The 16,037-nt window shown below is 37.5% G+C and overlaps 1 protein-coding gene across 1 annotated transcript in view; it reads right to left on the bottom strand.

Moving 5' to 3' along the window:
* The window catches only part of MBOAT2 (membrane bound O-acyltransferase domain containing 2), a 185,909-nt gene that overhangs the window by 34,878 nt on the left and 134,994 nt on the right, over positions 1 to 16,037 (bottom strand). Inside the window, exon 6 of the mRNA XM_036753079.1 lies at positions 5,974 to 6,028. Within this exon, the coding sequence (XP_036608974.1) occupies positions 5,974 to 6,028 (55 nt within the window). The remainder of the gene's footprint in view (positions 1 to 5,973; positions 6,029 to 16,037) is intronic.

The following is a 16,037-nucleotide window of genomic DNA, read 5'->3' as shown; positions in this document are numbered from 1 at the left end:
GATCAAGAAAAAATGATCAGGGGAGCTACAATAAGCCTGCTAAAAAGATTTTAATCTGAATCACGGAACTTCTTGTACTCAGGCAACTAAGCTCCATTTTTTATCATCAGTCATTTCAATAACCAAAACAAAACACAGTTATTAAAGCACCACTAGCTTTTACCACGGTCAAACTGGGTGTAACAATCTGTAAGGACATAAGATTAGAATTCTGAAACTTCAACAAAAGTGAAATTTGCTAAAATAATTTTTAGTTCAATATTTATAACAATCAGGAAAATCATTTAAGTACTTGGGCTTTAGTAACTTGAGATTTGCTAAAGATTTATATTTCTATACTATAATAATGAGGATAGCTAGGTGGCACAAGTGATAGAGTACTGGGCTTGGAATGAGGAAGATGAGTTCAAATCTGGCCTCAGACACTTACTAGCTATGTGATTCTGGGAAAGTCACTTGACCTTGTTTGCCTCAGTTTCCTCATCTGTAAAATGAACTGAAGAAGGAAATGGCAAACCAGTCCAGTATCTTTGCGAAGAAAATCCTAAATGAGATCATGAAGAGTCAGACACGACTGAAAAATGACTGACCAATTCTATAATAATGATGATAACTAAAATTTATATAGTTTTACAATTCACAGCATACTTTACATACACAATCTCATTTTGATGCCTACAATAACCCATATTTTCTATTTTATAGATAAGGAAATGGAAGTTTAATTAACAAAAGCAGGGATGGCAATGGCAGGAAGTGAACCTGGGTATCTCTTGACTTTAAGGCCATCACTATTTATACTACATAATTTTCCCTCTCTGAGTCTACTATGATGTTATCCCGTCTATGTAATTTAATAGATCAAATAAAATTAAATTTTCCATAATTTTATTAACTGTCATTTGGGTATTCTTTAATGTATTGTAATGTAGCGTAACTTATTTTTCTAACAGCCTTCTATTAGCTCCAGTTTTACATATAGCAGGACATTTCTTAATGAAACTACTTTTGAGTCACAAAAGAGAATCAGAAATTTTAACATTTTTCATACATTAAAACTGATAGCTGCTATAAGATTAAGTCATCCCTTGTATAAAAATGAGGCACACACACTATTAACGGTTAAGAGTATAATATTAAAGTGCCCAAATAATGACTCAAAATTTCATTTACTAGGCCAAAAAAATCTAGTTTGTTGTTTCAAAAGCCATCTCCAAATATGCCATTAGCCAAAGCAATAAACAAAGTTATCTATTTGTGAAAATCAGAGTTGTTCAAAATTTTGGAAATTTTCTGACTCTATTAACATGATATTAACAAAGAAAACCATGGCAATGCATTTTATTATTTGTATCAAGCCTTGAGACATTGTAATAGAAATGAGATGCAGCTGATGGATTTCCTCTTTCCCCTTTCTCCCTTCATCTCTAGTCATCACTGTCATATGTACTTTAATATTCATATTGAAAAACCTTCTAACAAGCTGACCTCATAATTTCTCTACTTCCTCTACAAAAACAATCTTCTCTTTATCCATCCTACTTCCACCAAATATTAGCACTGTCATATCTTAGACTTCTTTCAGAAATAGGCCATCTCTAAGATCTGGAGCCACATCTAAGATATAAATATACCATCTCTAAGATCTGGAGCCACATCTAAGATATAAATATACCATCTCTAAGATCTCAAGAATTGCCCTCAGACCACAGACCACAACCTCTTTTCTCTCTCTCTCTCTGTCTCTGTCTCTCTCTCTCGACGAGTTTCCTCTTTTTCTCCTTATCATGACCTGCTTAGGGAATAGGTCCAGGACCTGAGATTTTATTCATCTAGGGAACTCCTAGGTTAGGAAACCACCTCTGCCAATGCAGGCAGGCATCATCTCCACAACTTACAGTCTTTGAGAACTACCTAGGGCACAATGACAGGCCCAAGATCACAATCAGTATGTGTCAAAGGTGAGATCTGAACCCAGGTCTTTCTGGCTCCCAGACCAGCTCTCTATCCACTACACACACTCTGAGCATCTGCACGTGAACCCTTAATCCAGGCTATGTCCCAAGCTCTGGATGCACTTGCATCCATACACAGCCCTAGTCCCCTGTTCACTAGCCACTATCCTATAACCCCTGACCTCATGATTTTCCATCACTCTCAGCCTGTGAATCCTCATCTCTGGGCAGTCTTTACCAACCAAATTCTCTGATTCTGCTGCAGAATTAGTTAAGTTTGCTGGAGAACGTAATGAAATGGAACTGATTTCGTGCTCTGCAAATTTATGGGCACAAAATAACAATAACAATGGACATTTACATAATACTTTGAGGTTTGGGTACATTCATACATTGTTTCACCTAAAACAGCACCATGGGGAGAGATGCTGCATCTATTGTTATCCCGATTTCTGATGAGGAAGATAAGAGTCAGAAATATTGAGCAACTTGTCCAAGGCTAGTAATGGCTGCAGGCAGATGAACTCAGATTTTTCTTATTCCAGCTCTAGCAATGTATCCATCATACCACACTCCCTACCTAATCTTGGCTGATCTCCTGTTGCTGCTTCACATTCTCTTCCACCCTTCTCTGCTACCTGTTTCACTGCGCACAATGACTGCTCCAGAGCATTCTTTTATCTTCTAGCTTCCAACTGTATTCGTAACTCCCATAGTCAGCAGGATGTCCTAGCCTTCAACTTCATTGCGATGATTAAGGCCATGTGACAAGCTCCCTCAGTCCTGCCTCTGTTCCTCAAAACTTACTGGTTTTTATCAAATACTTCTTCTCCTTGCTTCTAGGCAGAGGAAGAATAATTCTTAATTTGGCTGATGGCATCTACTTGTTCTCTTTATCTCCTTCCTTCCTATGTCCTCCAGGAATCTGAACAGGCAATCATTCCTTCTCATGTATCTTCATCTGTCTACAAAGATTCTTGGGTTTTTTCAGTCTTAAAGGAGTCTTTTCTTAACCCTTAACATCAAGGGTACCACCATCCCCCCCAGTCATTCAAGCTCACAACCTAGGTGTCATCCTCAATTCTGCACCCTCTCGCACTGCTCTCCCTTCTTCCTCCCATATCCAGTTAGTTGCCAAGTCCTGTCAAGATTCTACTTTCCCAATATCTCTAGTACATGCTTCCTTCTCTCCTCTGACACTGCAACAAACCCCAATGCAGGCCCTCATCACCTCACATCTGGACTACTGCCCTAGCCCGCTGGTTGGTCTCTCTCCACTCCAGCCCATCCTTTACTTAGCTGTCAAAGTGATCTTCCTAAAGTACACATTTGACCAATTCACCCTTCCTCCCATTTGGGAAACTCTAATGGCTCCCCATTACTTTCAAATCCAAAATCCTCTGCTTGGTTTTAAAAGACTTAACTTTCTCCCCTGCAGCGAGCAAAGCCCCCACACTCCCATACCTCTCTAGTCTTCTGTAAGGCCAATCAGTAAGTGAAAGATCTTTCCCACCCATTGAATAGGCCTCAGGTGGGGCCAACAAAGGGAGGCCTGATTAGAGGCAGGCCCACACCTTTTCCTTTCACTAACTAGGTGTGAGGCCCCAGTTCTACACCCTTTTGCTAGTTAAGCTGATATGGGCATGAAGCCCTCAGGCCCCTAAGGGGAGTTACTAAGACCAGAGCCAAGGGTATGTACATTGAGTTTTAGTCAATTAGATGCAGGCTAGGAGTGTATAAAAAGAGAGCCCAGAACTGGAAGCAGCAGAACTGGGAGCAGCGAAACTGAGAGCAGCAGGATGCAGAAGCAGATACCGAGAGGACACTGAGGCAGCAGACATTGAGAGACAGCCAGCATCCAGAGAGACTGCAAAGCGGAGAGTGCAGAACAAGAAAGAGTTGCAGAGATCAAGGAATTTGGAGTCAGCAGAGCTGCAGGAGAGAGTACTGAGCTGAGAGTTAGGATTCATGATTGTTTACAGGAAGGCCCTGGAGGGGGGGGGGTGTTGCTGGATGGCTTGGCTCCTTGCTATAATACTTGGTTATAATTTCCTTGTTGCTACATTGCGGTGGGCTCACTGGTTTTGGAATATAATTGCTACAGTATGGAACTGGAATTACTGGTCCTGGGATTGGATTCTCTCATGTCTAAAGAAATATTATACTACTTCTGCCTTCTACTTAGAGAATTTCTTATTCTTTGTGATTCTGAACCATACAGGCATGTTCATGGTCATCCTTGAGGTCATGAATCTTGCCTTACCAATATATCTTCTTACACCTTACTCTCCCCTCTCCACATACTCTTGATGCTATGAAACGGGGGTCCTTGCTGTTCTTTGAATAAGACACTCCGACTCTTGACTCTAGGCATTTTCACCAGCTATCCTCCCTTCCTATACTGCTCTCCCTTGTCCCTCTCCATCTCCTGGCTTCCCTGACTTCCTTCAGGTCTTTGCTAAAATTCTATTTTATAAAAGATGTCTCCCCTGATCCCCTTAATGTTAGTACTGCCTTCCTTCTGAAATGATCTCCAATTTATTCTATATATGTCTTGTTTGTACATAGCTACTTGCGTGATGTCTTCCCCATTAGACTGTGAGCTCCTTGTGAGGAGGAACCGTTTCTTTGCCTTTTTGTATCCTTGGCTCTTAGCACAGTGTCTGGCACATAGTAGGTTACTTAATAAATGCTGGACTTCCAACACAATCTATCTACATTTCCTTCTCTCCTCACTTCAATGTGAAACATCTTGATAAGGGGCTACACAGATTGCCTCCACTTCCTCACAATACACTCTATCCTCAAAACTTTGAAATTTGGCACCGACCCCCACCACTCTACTGAAACTATTCTTTCAATGATCGCCAGTGAGCTAACAGCAAAATCTAAAACACTGGTGGCACCGGTATGATCTATTTGCATATTTCTTTCTAAATCTGATTCTCCTATGATTTCTCTTGTTATCTATGAACCCACCTATTTCCATATTTTCCATATCTAAAATATGCTTTGTTCTCCCTCACCTTTGGCAGCATTTGGGGATTTCTCTTCCCCAAGATCTCTCATCTATCCCCTCCTCTCTATTTCCACTGATATCACTATTATACAAGCCCTCATCAGCAACTGCCTGGACTACTATAATAGCCTCCTCAAAAAGTTTTTCCACCTCTATTCTGTCTTTAGATCCAACTTACTTTTTACACTACTCCTAGAATAATCTTTCCTTCACACAGATCTGTCTGTCACACTTCAAAGATAAGAAACCTCCAGAAGATACTGACTGCCTATGTGTAAAGTTAGAATTCCTTTTCCAGGCATTCATAGCCCTTCATGATCTGATGTTATCCTACTTACCCTGCTTCATCTTATATTACTCCCTTGCTTTCTTCCCCATTCCAGTCCCACTCCTCCTGAAATGTTTTGTACACTCTGGCCTCTGTCTTTATTCACATGATCCCCTCTCCTGGGAATATTCTCTTCATCTACTGAATTCCTATCATTATTTAAAAACCAATTCAAGCACCTCCTTCCCTCACCCAATGAAACCTTCCCTGATACCCATCCCAAAGAACTGGTGACCCTTTCCTTCAGGCCTCACACACCACACTTGGTTTTACAATTCTTGAATGTGCTAATGCAACTAATATTGCATATTATAGTAAGGTTGCTTTGTGTTTTACCCCTCATTGTAAGATCCACAATGGCAGGAGCTACGTTTCATCTAAATCCAGAATCCAGCACAATGCTCTGCAGATATTTTATATTTGTTACTTGAATGATAAATGAATGAAAATAGGGGATGATGTATTTGTTGCTTACGAGGGGGATGAATATTTTTATTTCTTAATTGTCACATATAATACACACATAACATTTTTTTCCTCTCCCACAGAACATAATGAACATGCCAAGAAAGAGATTAAACTTATCAATACATTGTAAAAATATTAAATTTGAAAGGCTACTGAGCACAACAGACCAACAGACTAAGAATTTGGTACTATAAAGAACATACCTTACAGCTAAACCTTTCTGTGATGGAGTTAGTTCTTCTTCTTTTCGAAACATACCTATAAAACAAAAGTAAAAAGGACAGACAACATCTTATCATAAAAGTGGAAAGGGACTTTATAGATGTGGTCTATGTCATTTTATGAAAAAGTAAACTGTAGCATTGCTCAGTCAATTGTATGAGATGGTGAAAATGTAGAATACAAAAGGATCACAAATTTTTAACTAGAATGGGCTTAAGATGCCATCTAGATCAAATCTTTCATTTTACAGAAGTCAGTCATGACTGAAATGACTGAACAAAAAGAACAAAGGCAACTTCAGCGTATGCCTGGTGACTCTCAAATACCAATTGCTTATTGCTTTCTCTGTATTGTTTAGTGGGATTTTCAATTCTGGGAGTTTATTTTAAATCAATGAAAATAGTTCTAGACCAAAAAAACAAAAACAACTGACTTAATCATTCTTTTGTAAGGCACTAGGTATAATAGCATAATTTCCTTTGAATGCTTTGTTTCTCAGTCCTAAATGCTGAAGATGATAAAAAAATCACATCATGATATCACGATAAGCTATTCTTCCACAATCCAGCAAGCATTTATTCAGCACCTACTATGTGCACTAGGGATACTAAAACAAAACAAAGGACAGTTCCTATCCTCAAGAAGTTTATATTGTAACAGTGTTATCAGCTGGAAAATGTTATTCATAATAGTTTTACTGATGAGAATATTATAGGTGCACTGTGTTGGAACATAGATGGCAGTCTCCTTGATTAGCCAGCTAATTCCTTGTCCACTTAACAACTCTCTCCACTCTATTTGCTAAGTAACTGCATTAGTAAGTAGGTTATTAAGTACCACCAAAATGGATTGCTGAAGTGGCAGGCTATTAGTGCTACTGAAAGTGCTTCTGGAAAAAAATATTTAAATATAATCACACAAAAAACATAGGAAGCTGCATTTTTAAGGAAATGCATGTTAGTATTTATAAGCACTCAGCAAGCTTCTAGTGGAATAATCTATTGCTTTAAGAGCACTTTAAAAAATATGAAGTAGTATATTTTTGTCAGGTTCTAAAACAACTTAATCCAATACCCAAATCTACCACTCCCTTTCAAAAATATCCCTCTGCTATCACCACCACCATCAAGAGGATTATGAACTTGTAAGAGGCCTATTTTTGGCTATTGTTTTGGGGTCATGAACAAATATCAATATTTTTACCACAAATTTAAAATCCTGGCACTGACTGACAATTATTAGCTGAATGACTCTAGGCAAATCTCTTAAGAATAGGTCACACTTATACAGTGCTTTTAGATTTGCAAAGTGCTTTACATATATTATCTAACATGATCCTCACAACTACCATAAGATGTAGGTGCTATTGCTCTCTTTTTTTATAGATGAAAAAACAGGCTCAGAGGAATTGTGACTTGTCCAAGGTCATAATGCTAATAATTAATACTATTAACATAGAATAATCTTGCATCTCCAACTGCCTTTCAGACACCTTAAACTGGGTATCCAGTAGATATCTTAAATTTAGTATGTCCATCAGGGGAGCTCATGATGTTTCCCCCAAACTCTCCCTTCCTCCTACCTTCCTTATTTCTATAGAGGACATCATCCTTCCAGTCCCTCAGGCTTGCAACCTAAAAGTCATCCTGGACTTATTATCTCTTACCCACTATATCCACCTCTGTGCATTTGACCATGCCTTCCCATGCCTTTTCTTATTTTTGCTTATTAAAATTTTTATCTTTCTTCAAGGCTTGTGTAAGTACTACTACCCCTGTTAACCTCCCCTAAGCCCTTTAGTTGTTAATGATCTTTCCTTACCCAGACTTATCTATATATAGGTTGAATCCCCAGTTCCAACAGAATATAATGTCCCTGATGGCAGGAATTTTTTTTACTTCAATTCTTGAAAACCCTAAGTAGCCAGGAAAGTGATTTATACATAGTAGTTTAATGTTAATTGAAGTACTGGATCAAGAAACACTGATTAAACAGACTTCTGGGTCTGCAGAGCAGCAGTTGTATATAACTGCCAAATGGGGTTGAGAATGATTGAAAATGAAAAAAGGCAGAAAAAATTTCCAGGTCCCTTGGCTACACATGATCAAGTCATGATAAAAATTTATAAGAATTAATTCATGACTAATTGTAGCATTTTATCAAACTAAATTGCAGATATTTTATTGATAAATTCCTTACATAATTGAAAATGTTAAACTTGTACTGATGTTCTTTATTTTGTAGTCTAGCACCTTCCTATTAAAAATGAAGACAACAAAGGAGAGTACAAACATCGAATACTACTAAAAACAAGCACATGTAATTTTAGAGTACATTTATTTAAAAATTGCACTTACCACTGAACCCTCATGAGACATTCTGTTTTTATACAAATTCCTTGAAAGGAAACAATCACCCAAACTTGTACCACAACATTTTAGGATAGCACAAATAAGATTTTTACAGGATCCTCTGGTAAGAATAGTTAATACTAAAAATTTTGTTTTCCTTCTCAATTGGCATAATTAAGAGTCTGCCTTGATAAAATAAATTTCACTTAAGAATTTCTCAACATTCCTGTAAATATGAAGACTCAATATTCTTGAACTGCTGCAAGTTAAAAATGTGCACAATACATTGATTTCTGATTATATTTACAAATACTACACGCCAGGATACCATTAAGAAAACATATACTTGAACCACTACCTAATGAATAGATCAGAACACTCTTATTTAATTCAAACATTTTTTAAGCACATACTACAGATAAGGCACTGTACAAGTCACTTTGAGGAAAAGAGAAATAGGGCATATCACTCAAAAAGCTTATAGTATAGAGAAAATAAATACAGAAACAAATCTAAAATGAAATCTACAACACAAAAATACATGATATGTGGAAAATAAGATGGGAATTTAGATATTTACAGAAGCACCAAAGTTCACCTCCTACTTCACTACAAAGAGGGCCAAAAACAGGGTTTTAAGAGTCTAACAAGGATCCTACTTCAGTATTTCAATGAATGTATGACTTTTTCAATATAGGTCTTTTCTTCACCTGAATATCATGACCAATCTCTGCCATCTATTGCTGTGCAACTACTTTTTATGCCCTCCTGTGAATCATCTATGAGAGTCTAGCCTTCCTCTAAGGTCTAGAGGCCGTCCTATAAACACCACACGGACACCAATGCATTATGTGGATTCTTTACCAGTAATCCCTTGCTTTCTCTACATGACTGGCTCACCTCTTTCATAGTCACACATTTCTCTAATGATAGTTTTTTTAAAGTTTTTATGTGTTTTGGTTTTACATTACAAACATTTCCAGACTACATACACCCTGTGAGAGTTAGCACAGTAAAACAATTAAGCAAAACTGACAATACAGTGACCTCATTTCAAAGTACACATAACATTCCACACCTGTAGCACAACCTCCAATTTAAAAGTTTTTTGAATGAATAGAAATCTATTTTCTCTCCCTCTTATACCTTTTTACACCCCATTGAAAAAAAGAGAAAAGAAAAACAAATTCTCAGTAACAAATATTCACAGTAAAGGAAAATAAATTCCCTCATTAGCACTATCTAAAAATGTTTCTTACTTTGTACCCTAAATCCATCACTTCTCTATCAGGGTGTGGATAGCATGTTTCTTAAGTCCTCTGGAATTGTGGATAGTCAACGGCACTGATTACAGTTCTTATGGGTTTCAATTCTGTTTGTCTTTATAATGTTGTTATTGTATAAACTGTTTTCCTGGTTCTGCTCATTTCATTCTTCACCAGTTTATAAGTGTCTTCAAAACTACTTGATTTTATAATATTGATAATATAAATTGTCCATCTGGTTCTACTCACTTCACTTTGCAGCAGTTCATTTAAACCTTCCTATGTCTCTGAAATCATCTATTTCCTCAGTTATTAGAGCACAATAGGACTCTACCACATTCGTATACCACATTTTGTTCATCCATTACCTAACTGATGGGCATCCTCTTAGTTTCCAGTTTTTTACCATCACAAAAAGAATTGCTACAAACATTTTATACATATAGGGCCCTTTCCTCTTTCTTTGATTCTTTTTGGGTATAGGGCTAGCAATGGTAAAGGTGATGAAGGGTATGTATGTACTGCTAAGTAACTTTTTGTGTATAATCCAAATTGCTTTCCAGAATGATTATACTCATTCATAGGTCCACCAAGAGTGAATCAATGTATATGTTTCCAGTCTCTCCATCATTTACCATCTTCCTTTCTGTCATCTTTGCTACTCTGATGGGTGTGACGTGTAACCTCAGTTACCTTAATTTACATTTCTCTAAAAAGTAATAATTGGAAGCAATGTTTTTCATTTGTCAATTGATAGCCATGATAATTATCCTCAGGACTGCTTTTTCTGAACAATTCTAATTGGCAATATCTTGACACATAGCCATTACTGTCACCCAGGCTTGCAACCTTGGTTGTATCCCCAACTTCTCACTCTTACCTCCTCATAACCAATCTGCTGCCAAGGCCTGTTTATTTTCACTTTTGTAATATTTTTTGTATATGCCTCTTTCTCCCCTTGCCACCTTGCCCCTACCCTAGTACAGTTTTTCATCACCTCATGCCTGGAACTATGGCAACAGCCGGATGCTGGGTCTCCCTGCCACAAGCTTCTCCTCACTCCAGTCCATCTTCCACTCAGCTGTCAAAATATTTATACTAAAGTGCAGGTCTGACCATGCCATTCCCTTATTCAATACATTCCAGTGGCTCCTTATCACTCTAGGATCAAATAAAAAAACAAAACCACTGGTCTTCAAAGCCCTTCGCAATTTGCCCCGCTTCCATTCTCCTTACATCTATGCCCCTCCCTGCCCCATCCCCACACTCCAGGTACTCTCTGATACAGTGGCACTAGCCTCCTAGCTATTCTCAAACAAGACATGCCATCTCCTGACTCTGGGCATTTTCACTGACTGTCCTCCATATGCCTGGAATGTTCTTACTCATCATCTCTGCTGCCTAGGCTCCTTCAGGTCCCAGAAAAATTTCATCTTCTACAGGAAACCTTCTCAGAGCCGTCTTAATTCTAGTCTCTTCTCTCTGTTGTTTATTTCCAATTTCTCTTGTATATAGATTCTTTTTATAAATAGCTGTTTTCATGTTGTTTCCCATTAGTCTGTGAACTCCTTAAGAGCAGGAGAAGTTTGTTTTTCTTTGTATTCTCAGTGTTTAGCACAGTAAATGGCACATCATAGTTGATTAATAAATGTTTACTGACTGACTAGCTTTTTTCCATCGTGACTTTCCATTACTCTTTGGGAGACCCTCAAGTTGGGTTCTTCAGAGATTGTGGTATTCCAGGAGCCACAGCACCACCAGAAAATTAGTGTTTGAAAATGAATCTTTGTTTCAGGGAGAAACCTGAGCTAATTAACAAGCTGCTAGGATCCTAAGAAAATCAAAATCATTCAGTATATAATGGGTATAACATGATACGGTGCTAGCTAAAAAGATTTTCCACAATACTCTCAAAGTGAGGGAATTAAAAGAAAGGCAGAATGAGGAAACTCACCTGATTATTTGAGCCCACCTCTGTCACAGTAAAGGACCCACAGAGAGTTCTCCCACAGAGAAGGGAGAAAGGAAATAAGCGTTTAAACAGCACCCACTATGTGCCAGGCACTGTGATAAGCACTTTTACAAATATTATCTCAAAGCTTACTGGGATCCTTTTGCTAGCGTATACCTTTGTCTACTTGCAATGACAATACTCTTGCTGTTAAAATGGAGTGCCTCTCCATTCTCTCTTACGCCTACCACTCCTGAGTTGGGTAAGGGGAAAGATAAGTGCTTCTGAAGAAACAACCGTGGAAAGCCAGGAATTGGGCTGTCCCATCTCCAAATCCCAAAGCGACCATTACAAAAATCTCTCTACAATCTCCTTTAGGATACAGAGGAGGGCCCAGGAACATGGTAAGGTAGAAACAACACAGGACCTGAGTCACAAAAAAGAATTTCAGTGATGGTTTTGATCATTATTAGCTACATGACAGAAATCATTTAACTGCTTCTGAGCCTTGATTTCCTCAGCTCTAAGTACTGGAATGACTAATGATATATAGACCATCTTCTGATGAAAATATTTTATAAATCAAATATTATGTAACTATGAGTCATTATTATCGCTGCTCCTCACAATTACTCTTCTGATAATGTTATCCTAGATCATCAGAACAGTGGAATGTGAGCCATAGTAGAGCAGGCATCCCAGACCGAAAAAATTGAAAATACTGACCTAGCAACATGCTGTTTGTGTACTCTGTAAAGCCTGCTGGTATGTAGTAGCTCTTAATTAGATAAGTGATAACAAGCTGATGGATTTTTGGCAATGACAACCTAAGAAACTGAGATAAACAGGAAATAATCATGTATGAATCCTTTCTTCTGTTGCTATGATGCTGGGAGAATAGGGGAGAGGTAGACAGACACTGCTAAGAATCAGTCTTGAGACTATCTATAAAGTTTAGTTCACTGTTAGTACTTTTAAAGGACAATCTTTGCCCAATGAATAATGGTATTACAATAATGGAAAAACTGAATTGCTGCCATAAATATTAATTTTCCCTATAGATGAAATCAAAGAACATGATGATGAAGTTGTTTCTATGTAGTGAAACAGCTCCTACACTCTCTTTTAAGAGGCCAACAAAAAAACTGATAGAGCTGGATTTAACTTATATCCCAAAACAACGAAGCATATTTCACTGGACGCTTCATCTCACCCTATGCTTGGGAGGAATATAAGCTAATAGAATACCATGAATACAACTGTAGTTTTATGGGTCAACTTTCATATTAGAAGATGGTGTAAATAATTTGTAAAAAGAAAATGGCAATATCTTTCAAAATAAGTCAATATATACTTACATATTTATGACTTCCATGAGTAAATAGAAAAATATAAAGGTGAAAATTATATTGTAATATGATTTGAAAGGATAAAATAAAATACTCAAAAGTCTCAATAATGCCTAATATATATGTTCTCTTCAAGAAAGGAAATTGAGAGCACTAGATTACATCATCATAACAAAAATGAAATTGACTATATCTTGATAGATACAGAATAAATAGAAAGAGAAGTCATCTCAAAATTATCTTTCTGAGTTCAGTTAGGAATATCAAGTGGTTAAAGGTCAAAATTAATGCCAACTTAGCAGAAAGGACAAAGATGAGAAGCAGAACATAATTTAAGTAGCTCAAACATGATCACTTTTTTAAAAAGCTGTCAACTTCTCCCAAAAAGGAGAAGTGGATAAAAGTAAAAATCTTAAAGATGTAGATTAACATTATCTCTTAGTAAAGCTGATTGGATACATAACAGTCACCACAAGATGACCACCAAAAAAGGGCCAAGAGACCACCTCAATGGGGAGACACAATCTTTACAACAGAAGATGATATAGTCACCAGGGATAACAATGGTTTGGAGTACAAGTTGATTTATAAAACAATACAGAGAAGGAAGGATAGAAAATTCTAAGCAGTATTACTTCATAATACAATGAGAAGCAGACAAATTTTGGGGAGATGACATGCTAAGACCTAGAAGAGCCCACATATCCCACAAACACTCCAATAAAACTCCAAAAAATACACTATTAAGGAATAACAATGAAGAATCAGCTATTCAGCCCAAGTGGTCACAAAAAGACTGGCAGAATCCTGCTAAATCATGGAACAAAGATAAGCTAGGGTAGGTAGAAAGTAAAATATAAAACTGCCAGACCCACACTGGGAGAGTGGACCAGGGCAGCACCCAACATAAACTACCCAGGGTCCCTATTCCCAACTGAAGCAAGGGAAGGAGCTGGAGCAACAGCCTAGGTGGAATGACCCAGGAGCCCAACCAGTGGAAAGAGACAAGCTGAGATCAGTGACCAAAGGAGGTGATCTAGGAGCCCAATCTGAAGCAGGAAACAGGACAAGAGCAGTAACCAGTACAGATGATTCAAGGGCCTGCCCCATCCTCATCCACAATTGGGAGACAGGAATATAACAGTGCCCAATACCAAGTACAAGGAGAAGGAACCAGTGCAGTGCCCAATGTGGGGTGATTCAGGGGATTTACGTGAAGCAAGAAACAGAGCCAGAATCCAGGCAACCTGTACTTGAACAAGGATCCAGGCAGCCCATGCTCAATCCATCACTCAGGCAGCCTGAGCCAGAATCACAATATACAAGGCTAAACAGTTTCTACAAAAAGTAGGACCTAGTCTTAATCACTGAACTCAGGATTAAACAGGGCCTACCCACACCATTCAGGAATGTAGGAGTGTATTTTGACCCTAGCATAAGCCCACAATCCGGAAAGTGAGGCTGGAGAAATGTATAAACAGGAGAAAATGTCAAATACAATGTAGAAATACCTTGGACTGAGAGAAGCTCAAGGGGGTAAACCCAGAAGAAGAGAAAAATTCCACAAGTCCAACCTCAGAGAAAAAGAATGTCCTGGTCACAAGGACTACAAGAGTACCTGGAAGAAATGAAAGAAGAGATACAAAATGGAACATATAGGGAGGAAAAAATGGCAGGGAGAATTAATACCTTAGAATGGGGCTGTCCAAATTGCGGCCTTCAGCCACATGCAGCCTGCAGTGAGATTTTTTCGGCCCGCCTACAAGCATAGAAGTTTACATAAATGCTTTAGTAAGAGAAGCTGAGCTACCGCAGAGCTCTCACTAAAATGGCAAATCAAAATATATTGTCTATTGTTGCAATAAAAACCTAAGGTTGGACAGCCCTGCCTTAGAACAAATGGTGGTAAACTGGACTCAAGAATTGAACTTTTTGACTTCAGGAGACAATAAGAAATATTAAACAAAATCAAAAGATTGAAAAAAAGAATAAACTATATGGTATATATTATCAAAATAACTGACCTGGAATATGGGTCAAGAAGAAAGAATCTAAGAATCAGTGTACTACCTCATGGCCAGAAAAATAAAGCTTGAATGTAATATTTCAAGGAGTCATAAATGTAAACTGCCCAGATAACTTAGAACCAAAGGGCAGACTGAAAATAGAAAAAATCTACTTATCATCTCCTGAAACAAACCCCAAAATGAAAACTTCTAGTAATGCCATAGTCAAAATCCAGAGCTTCCAAATTAAAGAAAAAATAATGCAAGCAGCCAAAAAGAAAGCATTCAAGTACCAAAAAACCATAATTAGGATCACACAAGACTTGCCAACCGACACTATAAAGGAATAAAGACGTTGGAGTGTGTTCCAAGAGGCATAAAGATAAAACTAATCTTTATAAATATTGGCAATGCTTAGTAGATAGAGAAATTCAATTTAAAAGACCTATGTAATATAGAAAAATGCTATAGAATTAGACTATAGAATACAGCTACCAAACACTTTATTGAAAACATAGGGAGACCTAAATGATTTGAGAAATATTGTTTGGCATAGGATAAGCCAGTATAATAAAAATGACAACAGTGCATAAATTAACTTTATTTATTTCATATCAATGCAAACACAAAAAGATTATCATATAGAACTAGAAAAAGTAATAACAAAATTCATCTTGAGGAACAAAAAGTCAAGAATTACAAAGAAAATAGCTTTTTAAAAGTAGAAAATAAAGTAGCCCAGCAGTACCAGATCTCAAACTATATTATAAAGCAGCAAGCCTTGAAATGATTTGGGACTGGTTGAAAAACAAAGAAAATCTAATGTCTGATAAACCTAAAGAACCCAGCTGCTGGAATAGGAATCACTATTTGATTTTTTTTTTAAAGCTGCTAAGAAAAATGGACAGTAGTCTAGAAGAAATTAGGTACAAGACAACATCTCACACCAAATTCAAAGATAAGTTCCAAACAGGTAAATGACTTAGATATAAAGGGAGACATCATAAACAAATTAGAAGAGTAAGGAAAAAATTAGCTTTCAGATGTATGGATATAGGAATAGTTCATGACCAAGTGGAACAGGGAGAATTGTGGAAGATAAAATGGACAATTTTAATTACAT

Source organism: Trichosurus vulpecula, chromosome 3 (genome assembly GCF_011100635.1).
Source record: "Trichosurus vulpecula isolate mTriVul1 chromosome 3, mTriVul1.pri, whole genome shotgun sequence".
Classification (NCBI taxonomy): Eukaryota; Metazoa; Chordata; class Mammalia; order Diprotodontia; family Phalangeridae; genus Trichosurus; species Trichosurus vulpecula.
This window is presented reverse-complemented; position numbering and strand designations above follow the sequence as displayed.